General features: G+C 33.2%; 2 protein-coding genes across 4 annotated transcripts; both read left to right on the top strand.

Moving 5' to 3' along the window:
* The first annotated feature begins 185 nt into the window (after positions 1-185).
* On the top strand, positions 186-8,440 carry LOC141706985 (chaperone protein dnaJ 1, mitochondrial). Of its 2 annotated transcripts, none has more exons than XM_074509912.1 (19): positions 186-359; positions 449-491; positions 1,350-1,436; positions 1,565-1,656; positions 1,902-1,985; positions 2,174-2,212; positions 2,356-2,472; positions 2,566-2,607; positions 2,699-2,786; positions 4,268-4,332; positions 4,429-4,491; positions 4,564-4,636; positions 4,878-4,966; positions 5,581-5,652; positions 5,830-5,886; positions 6,119-6,167; positions 6,270-6,339; positions 6,987-7,073; positions 7,884-8,440. In XM_074509912.1, the coding sequence occupies exons 1-19, from the start codon at positions 303-305 to the stop codon at positions 7,909-7,911; spliced, it is 1,302 nt and encodes a 433-aa protein (XP_074366013.1). In that variant the 5' UTR covers positions 186-302; the 3' UTR covers positions 7,912-8,440. The 2 variants fall into 2 exon arrangements, with proteins under 2 accessions (XP_074366013.1, XP_074366012.1); XM_074509911.1 differs by having other exon boundaries at positions 188-359; positions 7,920-8,440.
* Positions 8,441-9,343: 903 nt separating this feature from the next.
* LOC141705814 (protein DETOXIFICATION 27-like) lies at positions 9,344-13,458 on the top strand. Of its 2 annotated transcripts, none has more exons than XM_074508702.1 (8): positions 9,344-9,655; positions 10,409-10,950; positions 11,348-11,434; positions 11,545-11,601; positions 11,982-12,220; positions 12,323-12,441; positions 13,085-13,174; positions 13,275-13,458. In XM_074508702.1, exons 1-8 carry the CDS (start codon positions 9,401-9,403, stop codon positions 13,344-13,346), a joined length of 1,461 nt encoding a protein of 486 aa, XP_074364803.1. In that variant the 5' UTR covers positions 9,344-9,400; the 3' UTR covers positions 13,347-13,458. The 2 variants fall into 2 exon arrangements, with proteins under 2 accessions (XP_074364803.1, XP_074364804.1); XM_074508703.1 differs by having other exon boundaries at positions 9,526-9,655; positions 10,413-10,950.
* Positions 13,459-14,717: the final 1,259 nt, after the last annotated feature.

Below are 14,717 nucleotides of genomic sequence, written 5' to 3'. Positions count from 1 at the left end.
GAAATTGGAAAATAAAGATTACAATTTTGACATATGAAAGTTACGCGTATAATAATTATATAGTTACAAAAAACAAAAAATGTGAATACAAAATACAAAGCCGAAAATATTTTCCTCAGTTGTCTTAAATATTTAATCAAATCAAAGGAAAAAAATATATGAAAAGAAAGCGTAGAGAAAAAGATATGAAAACGATGGCGTTTCGACCACAACAATGGTTCTTCATGTCCAGTAAACATTCCCAGGAACACCATTTTTCATCTCTAAAACCCTAAACCCCTTTAAACCCCCAATTTATCAAAATGAGAAGATTTAAATCTCTACAATCCTCTCTTAAATTAATAGTTCAAGATAAAACGGTAATTACACACACATAATCATCAATTTCTGTATCTATTTTTTATTTTATTTTTTAATTTACTTGATTTTTTTTATTTTATTTTTGCAGTTTCGTCCACATTCACTCGCTGATCAAGTTCTTCAAAATCGAGGTGATGATTCAGTTGTTTAACATGAACTGAAAGCGATAATCAGTGTCTATTCAAGATGTTTACATTTTCGCTGATTCTCGAAACTTATTTTCTATGATTAATGATTTTGAAATAAGTGAGGAAGTGAAATGTGATAGTAGTAGACAAGCTGTTTGTGTTTTGGTGTATTTAATTCGGAATTCCATGTTATAGACAAGCTAATATAAATTCCGTAATTTAAAGAAAAAACGTCGTCGACAAGCTGAGGAAAATTTTCAATTTAGAGAAAAATGTCGAAGTATTTGAGTATAGTGATAGAATTTATGTTGAATGTTTTTTGAATTGTATGCATATTCTATATGTTGATGGGATTGGTTTGATTTTATGGAATTTTAGAAAACCGAAGAGTGCAGTTATTCATGTTAATTTTCAAGACTTGTGGTTGTAAAAGCTAAATTTAATGAATATATAGATAAATATTGATCTTGTAATGAGTTGGATTGACAATAGAACTCATTATATACAGAGTAAATTGGAACAAAGTTTTGTTCTCTTGTTCAAATGTGTGTAAGTGCCTAAACGTTCATTTTTTTAAATGTATTGTCTATTTTTCTTCTATATTCTTCTGTTCCTTTTACCACGGATTTTGCATTTGTGAGCTAATTTGTAAGCCTTCTTTTATAGGCGTCTAGTATATCTCATAAAGTGTATTGTCTGCATTTAGTTTGTATCTTTTGCTTGTTTACATATAATAGTCCGTCTTCTACAACTGTCTAGCATGACAAGATTACTATGTAATTTGTGTGTGGGGACCTGCTACTTTAGCAGTATATTTATACTCGTAAGTCTCTGATTATTTTAAATGTACTTTTTCGTCAGTTTTATATGGTTGCGGGTTTGCTAGAAGACCTTCGGAGTTTGCATCTACAAGGCAGTTATTATTAAAGCGTTTCATTCACGGCACAGGTGTTTCTTGCTTCTAAAGAAAAAAAATCTCATGTTCCTTGCCACACTGGTTACACGATGTTTCAAAGAACTCTGCTTGTTTCCTTTTTTTGTGGATGCTAGTTTTTATTGCTTACTTTTGTTTTCAGGATCGTGCTACTCTAGTCGACGAGATTACTATGAAGTTCTAGGTGTGCCAAAAGATGCTAGCCGGGATGACATTAAGAAGGCATTTCATGCGGTGTGTATATCTTTCTTTCTAAAACTTTTTATATCTTTTGTTTTTTTTGCAAGATTTTTAATTTTAGCTGGTAATTTAGGGGGAGGGGGAAATGGTAGACAAGGCTAGAAACCAATGTAACAAAAAACTTGCATTTAAAATTAGAAAAACTCCAAATTTCACATTGGGAAATTACCCTACCTTCGAACTTTGTCAGCTTAACAAGCGTCTGACTAACTACATATATTTAATTCAACATTTTGCAGCTTGCAAAGAAATATCATCCAGACTTTAATAAAGACAATCCTTCTGCCAAGAGAAAATTTCAAGAGCTAAGAGAGGCTTACGAGGTCTGTGGTATTGGCGGAGTGACACTATTACTTGACTCTCTTCCTTTTCACTTTACATTATAAGTCTCCCACTTTGTTCCTCTCTCTCTTCCTCCCATTTTAATCATCAAAGAATTGAATTTATTTTATTGCAAGAAATTGTTCTATCTGATTTACTCTTTCGAGCTGTTGTGGGTGGTAAATGACAGATTTTACAAGATACTGAAAAACGAGCACAATATGACATGGTAACCACTTTGGTTTTAACTTTTTCAAGTTGAGCTTTTATGTGATACTCACTTTTGATTGTCTGATATCCACTTCTTGATTGCCACAACTAAAGAATCTGATCATAGTATTAATTTGTGTCTGGGTGTTTGATGAAGCACAGAACAAGGCTGGTTCTGCAAGGTCAGATGATACTGAACACGCTTCTTGGGGTAGACAACAGTCTAGGCGTGCGTATGGAACTGATTTCTCTAGTTCATTCCAAAAGATTTTCTCAGAGGTATTAGTATTATGAGACCGCACTTTCAATTTGATGGCCATAGTAATAATAGTGGCTCCAAAGTTGTTCTCATATTTTTGGTATATTTCACAGATATTTGAAGAGGATACAGAAAGCATTGCAACTGATATTCAGGTGGACTTGTTATGCTACTAGTACCTGTCCTGCTAGATGTTTTTTCCAATATAGATAGCTAATATGCTTCGAATTTTTTCCATTATTGTAGGTTGAGCTTGCCATATCTTTTTCTGAGGCTGCTACAGGTTGCACAAAGAATTTATCTTTTGATGCAAATGTCCCTTGTGATTCTTGTGGTTAGTATTCTACAACAGTTGGCTGTTTTCTTTTATGATGGACCACTGTTCACTTATGACGTGATTAATTTATTTGTAATGCAAGTTGCAAAAAATTTGATTTCAACAGAAGATTTAATTTCAAGGATCTATTTATTTCTCGAAGTACAAGGCAGTAGCACAATTTCTATGTTAAAATAGATATCATATTTTTGTTCATGACTGTATTATAGTGACATGAATACTATATACTCTCTTATGGAATTCCTCATAGAAAATACATTATAGCTGTGCTTTTTATATGTCCCATATACTTGTAGTATCCCTATGCTTGTTTCAGCAGCTTTAAAGTTTATATTCAAAGCGCTTGTATGTGTTGGTACTTCTGTCTGCTTAAAATACAATGTTCGATTCCTTGACATGATATGCCAAGAAGTTGTGCTTACCAACTGGATTAATTGTACTAGAGAGAACTAGGATCATCATTTATTGAAAGCTCTAGTCAGTGTAAACTTTTTTTTAAATCGATGTAAGTATCTAAAAGTGCGTGCTTATTATTTTTTTAATAGAATGAACACCAAATTTTTTTTTTTAATTCTAGCTAATACATGAGGTTGAGCCAATGTATCAGCTAGAATGATATGCCAAGAAGTTGTGCTTATTAACTGGATTAATTCTACTCGAGAGAATTGGGAATATTCAAAGTTCTAGTCAATGCAAAACTTTTTTTAATATTCAATGTAAGTAGCTAAAAGTGTGTGGTTATTTTTTTCTTTAATAGAAAGGACACCAACTAATTTTTTCTGATTCTAGCTGATACGTGAGGTTGAGCCCTTTAAATCCACATATAGAGCCTTGAATTGTTGCATGATTGTAAAATCTTAAAAAGGGACCTTTTTTGTACTGCTCATTTTTAAACATTCTTGTTTGTAACAATACATCTTAACAGTCCTCACAAATATTTAGTTTTGGTTCATGGAGTGTTACAACCAAGTAATTAAAATCTTGTTACAAAACTGTTCAGCAAGCTAAATTTTAAAAAAAAATGCTATCTTTCGCTATTACAAATTTCTTAAGTGTCAATGAAGTAAAAAACTATATAAACATTATAATTTGAGTGTGAATTGCAAACTTGCTTAAAATGTAAGATACTAACCAGGTTATGTAATTCAGTATAATATGAAGGTGTAATTTAAAGGTATTGCAATGATTCTTTTCACTTGTTCCTAGAAAAATTAGGCCTCGAGCTGTCTAGAGAGGATGTCCGAACCATTTATCTACAGTATAATTATAATAATTTCTCGCCATAACACTCATCCCTGTCTAAATTTTTAGTAAGTAATTAGGAATCCTCAACTTTCCATCTTATTTCTAATTGTGTAAAATAGGACAAACTATCACTATGTATCTAATATGGTGTTCTTTCTTTTAGTGTTATATGATTCCTCTTTCTTTTTGAACTAGAAAACTAAATTTCCCCCCATGCTTATGGTTTGATGCAGATGGGCTTGGTCATTCGGTAAATGCTAGCACAAGAATCTGTCCAGCCTGTGAAGGCCTTGGGAGTGTATGTGCCTAAATATGTTACTGCTGATTATTAGTTTCAAATTTATGCTTGGATGACCTTTTTTATATCATCATGACATGTAGAATTATTTATTAGGTGTCGATTCCTCCATTCACGTCAACATGCATGACATGTAGAGGAAGTGGTCGAATAATTAAGGTATGACATTCTCATTATAACATATAATGTGTACTTGATGCAGACAGTATCACTAATCTTTGAATAGTGCAGAACCACTGTAGGACATGTCAGGGATCAGGAGTGGTTGAGGGGATCAAGGAGGTTGAAGTTGCAATACCAGCGGGTTTGTCTTAAAACCTTGATCATCTAGACTTACAAGGATTATTGTTTCCTATAAAACTTTTTATTGAAACTTTTTTCTCTTCTCAATAATCTTAAATGAAATAGCGAAAGGACCTTGTTTGTATTATATCATTGAAAATTTGGCAAGAGCTCGTCTATATTTGGATTCTTCTTCGTGGTTTACTTTCAATATTCATAGTTCATACTTACTGTATTAATAAGCTCTGTCTTATGGTTTCAAGGTGTGGATTCTGGGGACACTATTCGTGTTCCAGGAGCAGGTAATGGTGGAGGGAAGATCCAACCTGGCAGCCTGTTTATAAAATTGAAGGTACATTTTTTCTATTATTTGTATATGTATATTTTTTGGAAATCAAGGGGCAACAATTTTTGCCTTAAAGCTAATGTCCAATTCGCACAGGGTTAGCTGATGTTATCTCAGTTGGTACCCTAATTGTGCAACCTCATAGAAAGTTACCTTTGTATTTGAATGTACACAAACACAGAGCAACTGACTGCTATTTCACAAAACTAAACACGTGTGAATTATAGTAACAGAAAAACCGTCTGGAATATAGAAATGAAGATTCCATGCAACCTATAGTCAGTTTGTTTATCTGTAGAAACTTCAGATTGACACTTCTTGTTCTTTAGGCAATTTCGTTCCATGTGGTAGTGCTCTTCCAAGTGTAGAGTTATACATCTATAGTGCAGCTTTATGTGTGCAATATGTTTAATGGCCTTAATGCACCATAAAGCTATTCTCCCGACAAGGATCTCTAAGTCTTAGTTCTGATATACACATCACTTCATAGTAGACTGTATGAATTGGAAGTACTTGCCTAGTTAGAGGTTTAATCAAATCCAGTTGTTCAGTTCAGACATATTTTCCCTTGAGATTATTCATTTGTCTTTGCTTCTGAAATTACTTTATCTGGTGTTTAGGTTGCGAAAGACCCAACGTTTGATAGGGATGGAGCAGATATTTACGTGGATTCCAATATTAGCTTCACACAAGTGAGAAAAAATCATTTTGTGTCTTTTCTTTAGCAATATTATATACAATTTGTAAATGTTTGTTCTGCATGACACTAATCATTTTACTATTCATATATCGTTAGGCCTTCTGAGAGTACAAGGAATAGTTGTTATTTTTTTCCTCTTTTTGTCTGTTATACTTCTCTTTGTTGACAGGCTATTCTCGGTGGCAAGGTTGAGGTACCAACTTTATCAGGGAAGACGCAAGTGAAAGTAAAATTTCATTTTATCTCTTAATTCAATTGATGTTTTGCTATGCTTCTTATTTGATATCTTCTACGTAGATATAGTTTATATATTAAGTTACTTGCACATTATTATCTTGTTTAAATATTATGTTACTAACACATGAATATCTTATTACTACTTCTTTTGGTTGTTTTAAATCGTTATACTTATATATTTTATTATTAAATTATTTATATATTTATTGTGGTTCTCTTAGATACCAAAAGGGGTTCAGCACGGATATCTTACTGTGTTGAGGGGCAGAGGTATGATAGAGCTGCACCAATTAAATATTCTCCTTTTCATTCCTATTTATTCTCTTTTGCTCTCTTTCATTATTACCATGATTCCTGCAAACCCTATTGCAGGTTTGCCGAGGAAAGGTCTGTTTGTTGACCATGGGGACCAGTATGTTCGCTTCCGGATTAACTTCCCCACGTAAGAATCAAACTTTTTCTCCCGAGGATTTGCAATTCTGAGATGTTCCGGGTTCAGTTGTAAAAAATTGCCCCCCCCCCAATAAAAAAAAGAAGTAAAAAACCCTAGCTTCTGCCTCGTTTCCTTCCCTTTATTCATGAGAGTACAGAGTCAAGTGATGTTAGACGCCACTGTTGGTTGGGCTCTTGTACCCCTTGCGGGAGGTTAGGAGTTCGACTCCTGCGTGTGTCATCAATTAGAAAAAAAAGTTAGACGCTACTGTGTCACATGTGAAGCTCAGAAGCTGAGCTAAATTGTTATGAGCTTTTTATACTTTTCAAATTATTATTTTTAACTCTTCTAAGATTGTCACCGATTTATAAATTGAAGAGCGGATGCATGATTCAGTGTATCCACGCATGCTCTGGCTAGTGTCTATATCTAAATTCCTATATTTTTTCTATGTCTCTTGGCTTTTATGGACTGTTATAGAATTTTCTTTAAACCTGCTAAACATCTTATCCTTCTGCTTGTCGTTTTCCAAGTTTGAATGTATGTGTCGAGTCATTCAATTTTGTGAAGTCAAAATGGAATTGTTATATTTCAATAGAACTAATCAATTGTGTGAGTCAAAGTTTAAACAACCTATCCTTCTTTTTTAACTGCAGTGAGCTAAACGAACGCCAGCGTGCTATACTAGAGGAATTTACTAAAGAGGAGATTGAGCATGGAAACATGTCTACTGAAGTGAATTGGTGAGCTTGGAATTGTATTTTTAGTTTCAGTCTTGACGTTTTTTTTGTTTCTTTGGAAGTGTTGAAATTTTGTGGCTAGAATATTGAAGTTTTTAGAAAATTTCTAGTAAAGATTGCTGGACAGCTAACTTGTTGCAGTAAAAAAAAGTAATATGAAAGAACTCATACAGCTGATTGTATTTTTGTGACTATAAGGGTAGGAAGTATACTAGCCCCATTTCTTTCTTCAGTTAAGAATCATACCATTGATGACTCTACTCGGTAATGTTAAGTACACTAGGCACCCCTATACAACACATACTTACAAAGCTTAAATTACTCTTGACATAGAAATAGCTAACATTGGATATAGGGTTACTCAAGTATCACATAGTTAGTGGCAAGTCATATCTTGCTGTGATAGGTCCAATATGAAGCGAGTCACTCTTAGCATGGGACTCAAGGATGTCTCATATTTATGCAAATAATAGGAAGCCAGTCTCTGCGATATAATAGGAAGCCAGTCTCTGGGTTTTCACTCTTAATTACCAGGATATCCTATTTATACCAATGTGAATTTAATTTTTCTTTTAATGTTTACCATCTACATTAATATATTGGTCGAAAAGGGTAAATTCCTTTTTAATTTAAAAACATCCATTTATTTTTTAACTATATGTTTGGTTATAGCTGGCTGAAAAATATTATCTTAGCTCTTGCTGCATAGTGACATTAAGAGTTCTTAATGTATTGATTAATTTCTTAGCTAGAAGTGGTCAACCCTTTAGTTGTCATTCTGAATGTGATAAACATTCTCAATATGGTTAACAGGCTTGATCAGCAGCTATCTACTGGTTGAACTTACAGGTGGAAGCATATTCTCGATCGTATTGCAGACCCCAAATTCATGTTCGAGCTATCGGTATTTATGGGAATCATTATACTGTTCAGCAAAGTTTTTGGATGATGGCCATCTCCAGGGATTGTTAAAGGTTAGATTGATGTCAATCATCTATGATAGAGATGGATGCTTTTGTCCTTAACATGAGGTATGCCGACAACGGTGTCAGATAATTTTTTCCAAGAGGCCAGGGTCTGCAGAAAATATATGGCCATTCTTGCGTCTCCTTAGCTCCCGAACTTCAACACGGGGAATTGATTTTACTTGTGGATAGAATATAGAATTTCAGCATCAAATATAGTATCATCTGTTGTAGAACAATTATGAGTATATGACTAATAAAAGATGCAAGTTTTTCGTCTCATAATTGTGCAAAGCTCTCTTACCAATAGCCCCTTCCCAAATTATTTGCCCATTTGACATTTTGCACACATTTTATGTAAATTTCTTTTTACAGAAAGAAGAATGTGGAGCGATCTTTTTTATACATCGTAGTTTGATTCCCCCCCCCTCCCTCGAAATTTATGTCTTGTAGTCGGCCATTTCTTTTACACGACAAAACGGCGCAGGTAAAAAAAATTATTCTCGTAAATGTTGCAGGTTGGGCATTGCTACGCAGGTTTAATCTTCAAGACGGCATACCTAGACGTGTTTCTGCTGGACCTGTTTTCTACCATCGTCTGTAAACTCATATCAGCCAGTTGGTTAAATCACTTGCCTTCTCCATGCTGTAAAGTTCACCATTTTCTAATACATTTCGCTCGGAAAATATAATAATAAGCGACAGATGCAGATGAATTAGTAAACATATTTTCTGGTAACTTCTTGTATTATGTATAAGATGGGCCTGTCACACTGGACGCAATGAAGATGCATCATTACCATATTAGCACTATTTTATACATTCATGTAACAAAACAAAAATTAAATCATTGTAAACGACACTCTCCTCTTATCGTCTTCCCAACCAACTACTAAGCAAAATGGCACGCTCGAAATATATTTATGCTGATAATTGAAGTCTCACATGAGCATTACCAATTCATTATACATGCAGAGTTTAATAATGCTATTATATAAGTTTCTGACAATTGTCCAATTTTTTTAGTCCGTGACAAAAAAAAGTTTTTTATTATTTATATTTGCTTTTCTAAAATTCTTAATTGAATTGTACAAAATTGAGGTTTCTCTTCAAATTGACAATTGACAATATTTAATATTAAAATTTAGTTATTTATTTATTTATAATTAACTGATTAAAAGAACCTAATATTCTCTAAAAAAGGAGTATCTTTTTAAATGACAAAAATAGAAGAACATTTATGACTTTTTACAATAGGCCCCTCACCTTTTCCCAAACTATTTATGTGGCCACTGTTCATATTATGCTTATACACATCTTATTTCATTAACCAGACAGAAAAGAATAAAAAGAGTTTAGACAACTATGGAAGAAAAAAAAGGTGACAATCTAACAGAGAGATTGTTAGGAGAAGCTGGTATAAAATGGACAAGTGTTGAGTCGTGGAAAGGAGAATCAAAGAAGCTATGGCATATAGCTGGTCCTTCTCTGTTCACCAGGGTGACATCTTACACCATGAATATTGTTACTCAAGCTTTGGCTGGTCACCTTGGCGACCTCGAGCTTGCTTCCATTTCCATCGGCAACACTGTTGTTCTTGGTTTCAATTTCGGGCTCGTTGTAAGTTCTTTTCTTAATCCTTTTTATTTGCTTTTGCTGCACAAAATTAGTTTCATTTTTTCATGAGTAATATATTTATAACTTACATATATCAAACATATTCGATCATCAGACCTTACCTCGCAAAGAGGGTGTCAACAAGCTGTTTATGTAAGCCGTAAGGACAAACAAGCATTTAAGTGAGACCTCCGAAAGTGGTTGTTTATGCAAAGACAAGAAGAGACTGTTTATGCAAATACAACAAGCATCAAAGTGATTTTTAATAGTATCGTATATATATATAGATGGTGTCTATCACAGATAGAAAAGGCATGAACTCTAGATAGTATGTTTATATATCATCTGCACTATTACATATTACAAAATAAAGCTCTGTTTTATCAGAAATTCATGATGGATGAATCAGATATCATAAGAGCTTTTATCTTTTTGACAATGTTTTAAGGTGTATAAAAATATTGTTTGTGCTCCTTCTTTTTATTTTTTACATAGATATTAACTTAATTTGAAATTTTTGTATTACAACAAAACACAAAGTTATTTTGTATACATGTTTGTTTTTATATATTTTGGAAAACAATGACATTTTTCAAACACAATGCCCTTGTGTGAGCTTGTGTTAAGATAGAAGTCCAGTGTATGATATGACACGGGCTTTGTACATTTATACAGTTTCAATGTATCATGTATCCGTTGTCCAGCCTACAGTTCACTTATTGAATTTAACAAGTTGTCGGTCTTGTGCAAATCAAGTTAGGAATGGCAAGTGCATTAGAGACCCTCTGTGGTCAAGCTTTTGGGGCAAAAAAGCACCACATGTTGGGAATATACCTACAAAGATCATGGATTGTTCTGTTCTTCTGTTGCTTCTTGTTGTTGCCGACATACATATATACATCCCCGCTGCTGAAGCTCCTAGGCCAACCAGATGATGTTGCAGAGCAAACTGGAATAGTGGCTTTGTGGTTTATTCCAATGCATTTTAGCTTTGCATTTCTATTGCCAATGCAAAGGTTCTTGCAGAGCCAGATTAAGATTGGGGTGATGGCATGGGTGTCACTTGCTGTTTTCATAATTCATGCGGTTGTGAGTTGGATTTTTGTGTACCAATTTGAATTTGGGGTGATTGGAATAGCTCTTACATTGGGTATGGCGAATTGGCTTATATTTTTCTTGTTACTCTGGTATGTTCTTCGAGGTGGCTGTCCTGAGACATGGACTGGCTTTTCAATGGAAGCGTTTTCAGGTCTTTTGGACTTCTTTAAACTCTCTGTGGCATCTGGTGTTATGCTTTGGTAGGTCTACCATATACTTGGTGCTAAGTGCTATCATTCGTTTAAATATTTTGTACAATATAACTTTGTGTTTGTATGCGTGCGTCTGCAGGCTACCTTTGTAAAAATATAGTTATCTAAATATGATCTATTAAGTACTCTTCAGACCTTAACGTTTTAGAAAAAATGGAAACTTAAATGATATGAAGGTCAAGTTTAGGAGAGTCCTATAGAATATTATCCCTAGACGTGCTTATTTTTGGTTCGTATTGCAAACTGAAATGACTTTAACAACTTAGAAAATATTTATAAATCGAAGGTTACCAGAGAAATTTTATATCTAACAGTGCTAGACAATTTTAAAGCTGCATTAGAATGAAATATCATATTTAACTAAGATATAGTGACACTAATGCAGCTTGGAGAACTGGTACTTCAGAATACTGATATTGATGACTGGTTACCTAAAGGATGCCACAGTAGCTGTTGATGCGTTGTCCATTTGGTATGTAACTTTCCATCAAACTACATGACAATTGAAATAATTACACTACGCACTGATACATTTCATATACACGGTTGTAAATGCTCTTTATTTTGGCTTAACTTCTGCAGCATGAATGTCAATGGCTGGGAACTGATGATTCCGTTTGCATTCTTTGCTGCGACAGGGTAAAACATTTTGAATTTCTCTGTACTTTAAATGCATTCTTTTAGCATGTTTTATGGTTCTAATTTAATTTTCCAGAGCAGAAAATCTGCCTTTTAATCTTTATGTTTTTAAAGTGTGGATGATTTTGTACTTGATCAACTTTGTAAAGGTAGCAAAAATGTCAATAAAGAATATTCATTCAATAATTATTTTAACTTTCTGCAACATTCTTCATTTGATTAATGGTAATCTTACCAAGTCCAACTCTTTTCTATGTTAAAACTACTAAGCATCTGACATAGACCACTTATGTGCTTGTTAAATTTTATTCTGAAGCAGGGATGTTCAGATTCTGTTTAATAAGAAACTTGTTTTGACAAAAATCTTGACTGGATTTCAGAGTCAGGGTTGCAAATGAGTTGGGTGCAGGAAATGGAAAAGCAGCCAAATTTGCAACTGTTGTTTCCGTCTGCCATTCCAGCATGATCGGCATCTTCTTTTTCATTGTTTTACTGGTATTACATGACAAATTCGCATTGATATTTACTACTAGCTCTCAAGTCCTGGAAGCAGTAGATAGGCTGTCGTACCTTCTAGCTATTACCATTCTTCTGAACAGCATTCAACCTGTATTATCTGGTACATAACAGGATACCCATATTTTCTAATCAGATTAGGTTGTTTACTATCTTTTAAAACTATTATAAAAATTTACTAATGATTCTTATTTAATTTTAAAAGGCGTGGCAGTAGGATCAGGATGGCAATCAAAGGTTGCATATGTTAATTTGAGCTGCTACTATCTTATCGGCATTCCTCTTGGAATAGTTTTTGGTTGGACTTTTAATTTTGGGGTTGAGGTATGCTATATATTTCTCTGCTCATTTATCATATATTCTACTTGCTGAAATTGCTCCTTTACCAGACATCATCTGAAACAAGACCGCAAAATGTTTTAGACTTAGGCTTCTTGAAAAGAATCCCAGTCACATACTAATCAAAGGATGACTCTAGTAGTTTTCCCTCAGAGACGAAAAACAGGAAAAGTAAAGATAATTGTTATACTTTACATTTACATACCCTTCACTGCTAGAGTAACACTTAGAAATAAAGAATTGACTAGTTTATTCTTACATATTAAATTAGTTGAGACTTGAGAGTGTAGTAAATAGTTGTCGTCTTGGTAATTTAAAATTAAATAGATTTGTTACTTCGGTAGCTTGCTAGACAACTACTGAAGAAGGCATTGTGAATATCAACAGCATCTATATAAGTAAAGCTAATTCTGTAGATATTCTGCTAGACATAGGACTGGCACTTGCCACTTAGTTCTGCGTTTTCTGTAATGATATGAAGCACGAACCATTGCTTAAAATTCAATCAAATTGAGCTCACCAATCTCCTAGAAAACTTTACATCTATGTTTGATTTCTTCTTTTTGTTAATTCATTAGTAACTGTTGATCGAGAATGATATATTAGTACCTGAAAATCTGCAATACAGGGTATGTGGGGAGGGATGATAATCGGAGGAACAGCCATGCAGACTATTGTTTTAGTTATTATGACACTGCAATGCAACTGGGAAAAAGAGGTAAACTTCTGAACTGACATTGGTTATCACAATTCTTTCAGTTAATCGAGCACACAATTTTTTTATCTCTGTCTTTAAACATCTGTAGTATCATTTGCAGGCTGAAAATGCTGTCATGCATGTCCAGAAATGGTCTTCTGTCCGTAATAATCCAACTGATGAACAATCATAGATCAAAATTTTATATTTGACTTTGTTATGCTAAATTATCTTAATTAAGTGACCTGTTAATTATACAGTTGTAATCTTTGGCTAGTAGCTATAGGATGACCAGTGATTTGAAATTTTGAATTGAATGTATGTTTAAGCTGACCCACAACCACAATCCATGCTCATTTGAGTTTGGGGTGATGGATAAGAATAACCTATTTTTAAACAAAATTTATTATAATGACCTCTTCTAAATAAGTGGTCAATTTTAACCGGTAAAATGGAATAATGAATAATACGCATTCTTCACTAGGGTGGGGTATATATCTTTTTTTATACATGATACGCAAATTGAAATAGAGTATTGTCAATATATAAGCATTGTCCAAATGCGATGTGACTACAACTTCTTTCTTATTTATATGTAAGCTAGAACAGTAGAACTCGTGGATGTCAACATGCTCAGCTCTCCACCTCACTCCCACACTCCCAAATACTCATTCGCCCACTATATATTCAAACGGCTATAGTTGGTCATTTACTTAAAAACTAGCTTTATTAACCGTGCAAGACATGGGTTTTCTTTATTTATAAAAAAAATCCTATATTTTGTGTATTTTTACGATATTTGCTTATTGTTTCATACCATATTGTGTGGTTCGTGTTAGAAGGACTACTGCAACGACGAACATCCTTAAATTTATATTGTGTCGCGAATGTAAAGCTTAGAGTGCACTCTTACCATTAAAAATAACTAGCATAATAACCCGTGCGAGGCACGGGTTATTTTCTAGAGTTTTTTTATGCATGCAATTATAATATTTTTAGTTATATTCTTATTTGTAAATGTTGTATAATGTCTAACGTATTTATCTGTGTATCATTTTCATACAAGACATATACTAAATTAAATAATGTTTCCAATATATCTCATTAAGAAATATATATATATATATATATTCTTGTTTGTGTTGTATAATTGTATTTAATGAATAAATATAAACAGGGTAGTCAGTGTATGTTTAAAATGAAACAAATAAACTTAATATGTAGAATGTCGTTGGTATGTTTACAAAGAAAAAGTTAAAAATTAACATATATGTTGAATACAGAGTTGACCAAAAATTTTGAATTTTATTTAAATAGACTATATAATTGGTCTATATTATTACTGAGTTTTCTACTAACTTACAATTAACTTACTCAATTTAAAATAATAAAAAATGAACAACTGAATTCAGAATTACTTGCAATCATAATATAAAATTTACACTACTGTTGATATAAAAGTTGATTTTAATGAAAAATGTTAGTTTTTGAAATTTAACGTATATATGTTTGGAAAAATGTTAGTTTTTTTACACTACTCTTAACAAAATAAGATTAAGTTATA

Source organism: Apium graveolens, chromosome 2, assembly GCF_009905375.1.
Source record: "Apium graveolens cultivar Ventura chromosome 2, ASM990537v1, whole genome shotgun sequence".
Taxonomy (NCBI): Eukaryota; Viridiplantae; Streptophyta; class Magnoliopsida; order Apiales; family Apiaceae; genus Apium; species Apium graveolens.
Note: the sequence above shows the minus strand (reverse complement) of the source record. Positions and strands in the feature narration are given on the sequence as shown.

Bases quoted from the DNA above. Each gene is read 5' to 3' on its own strand.
- LOC141706985 (XM_074509911.1), top strand. From the start codon at position 303: ATGAGAAGATTTAAATCTCTACAATCCTCTCTTAAATTAATAGTTCAA. The intron at 360-448 runs GTAATTACACAC...TTATTTTTGCAG, and splicing joins TAATAGTTCAAGATAAAACG to TTTCGTCCACATTCACTCGC. The intron at 1,657-1,901 runs GTGTGTATATCT...AACATTTTGCAG, and splicing joins TTAAGAAGGCATTTCATGCG to CTTGCAAAGAAATATCATCC.
- LOC141705814 (XM_074508702.1), top strand. From the start codon at position 9,401: ATGGAAGAAAAAAAAGGTGACAATCTAACAGAGAGATTGTTAGGAGAA. The intron at 11,435-11,544 runs GTATGTAACTTT...TAACTTCTGCAG, and splicing joins GTTGATGCGTTGTCCATTTG to CATGAATGTCAATGGCTGGG. The intron at 12,442-13,084 runs GTATGCTATATA...TCTGCAATACAG, and splicing joins CTTTTAATTTTGGGGTTGAG to GGTATGTGGGGAGGGATGAT.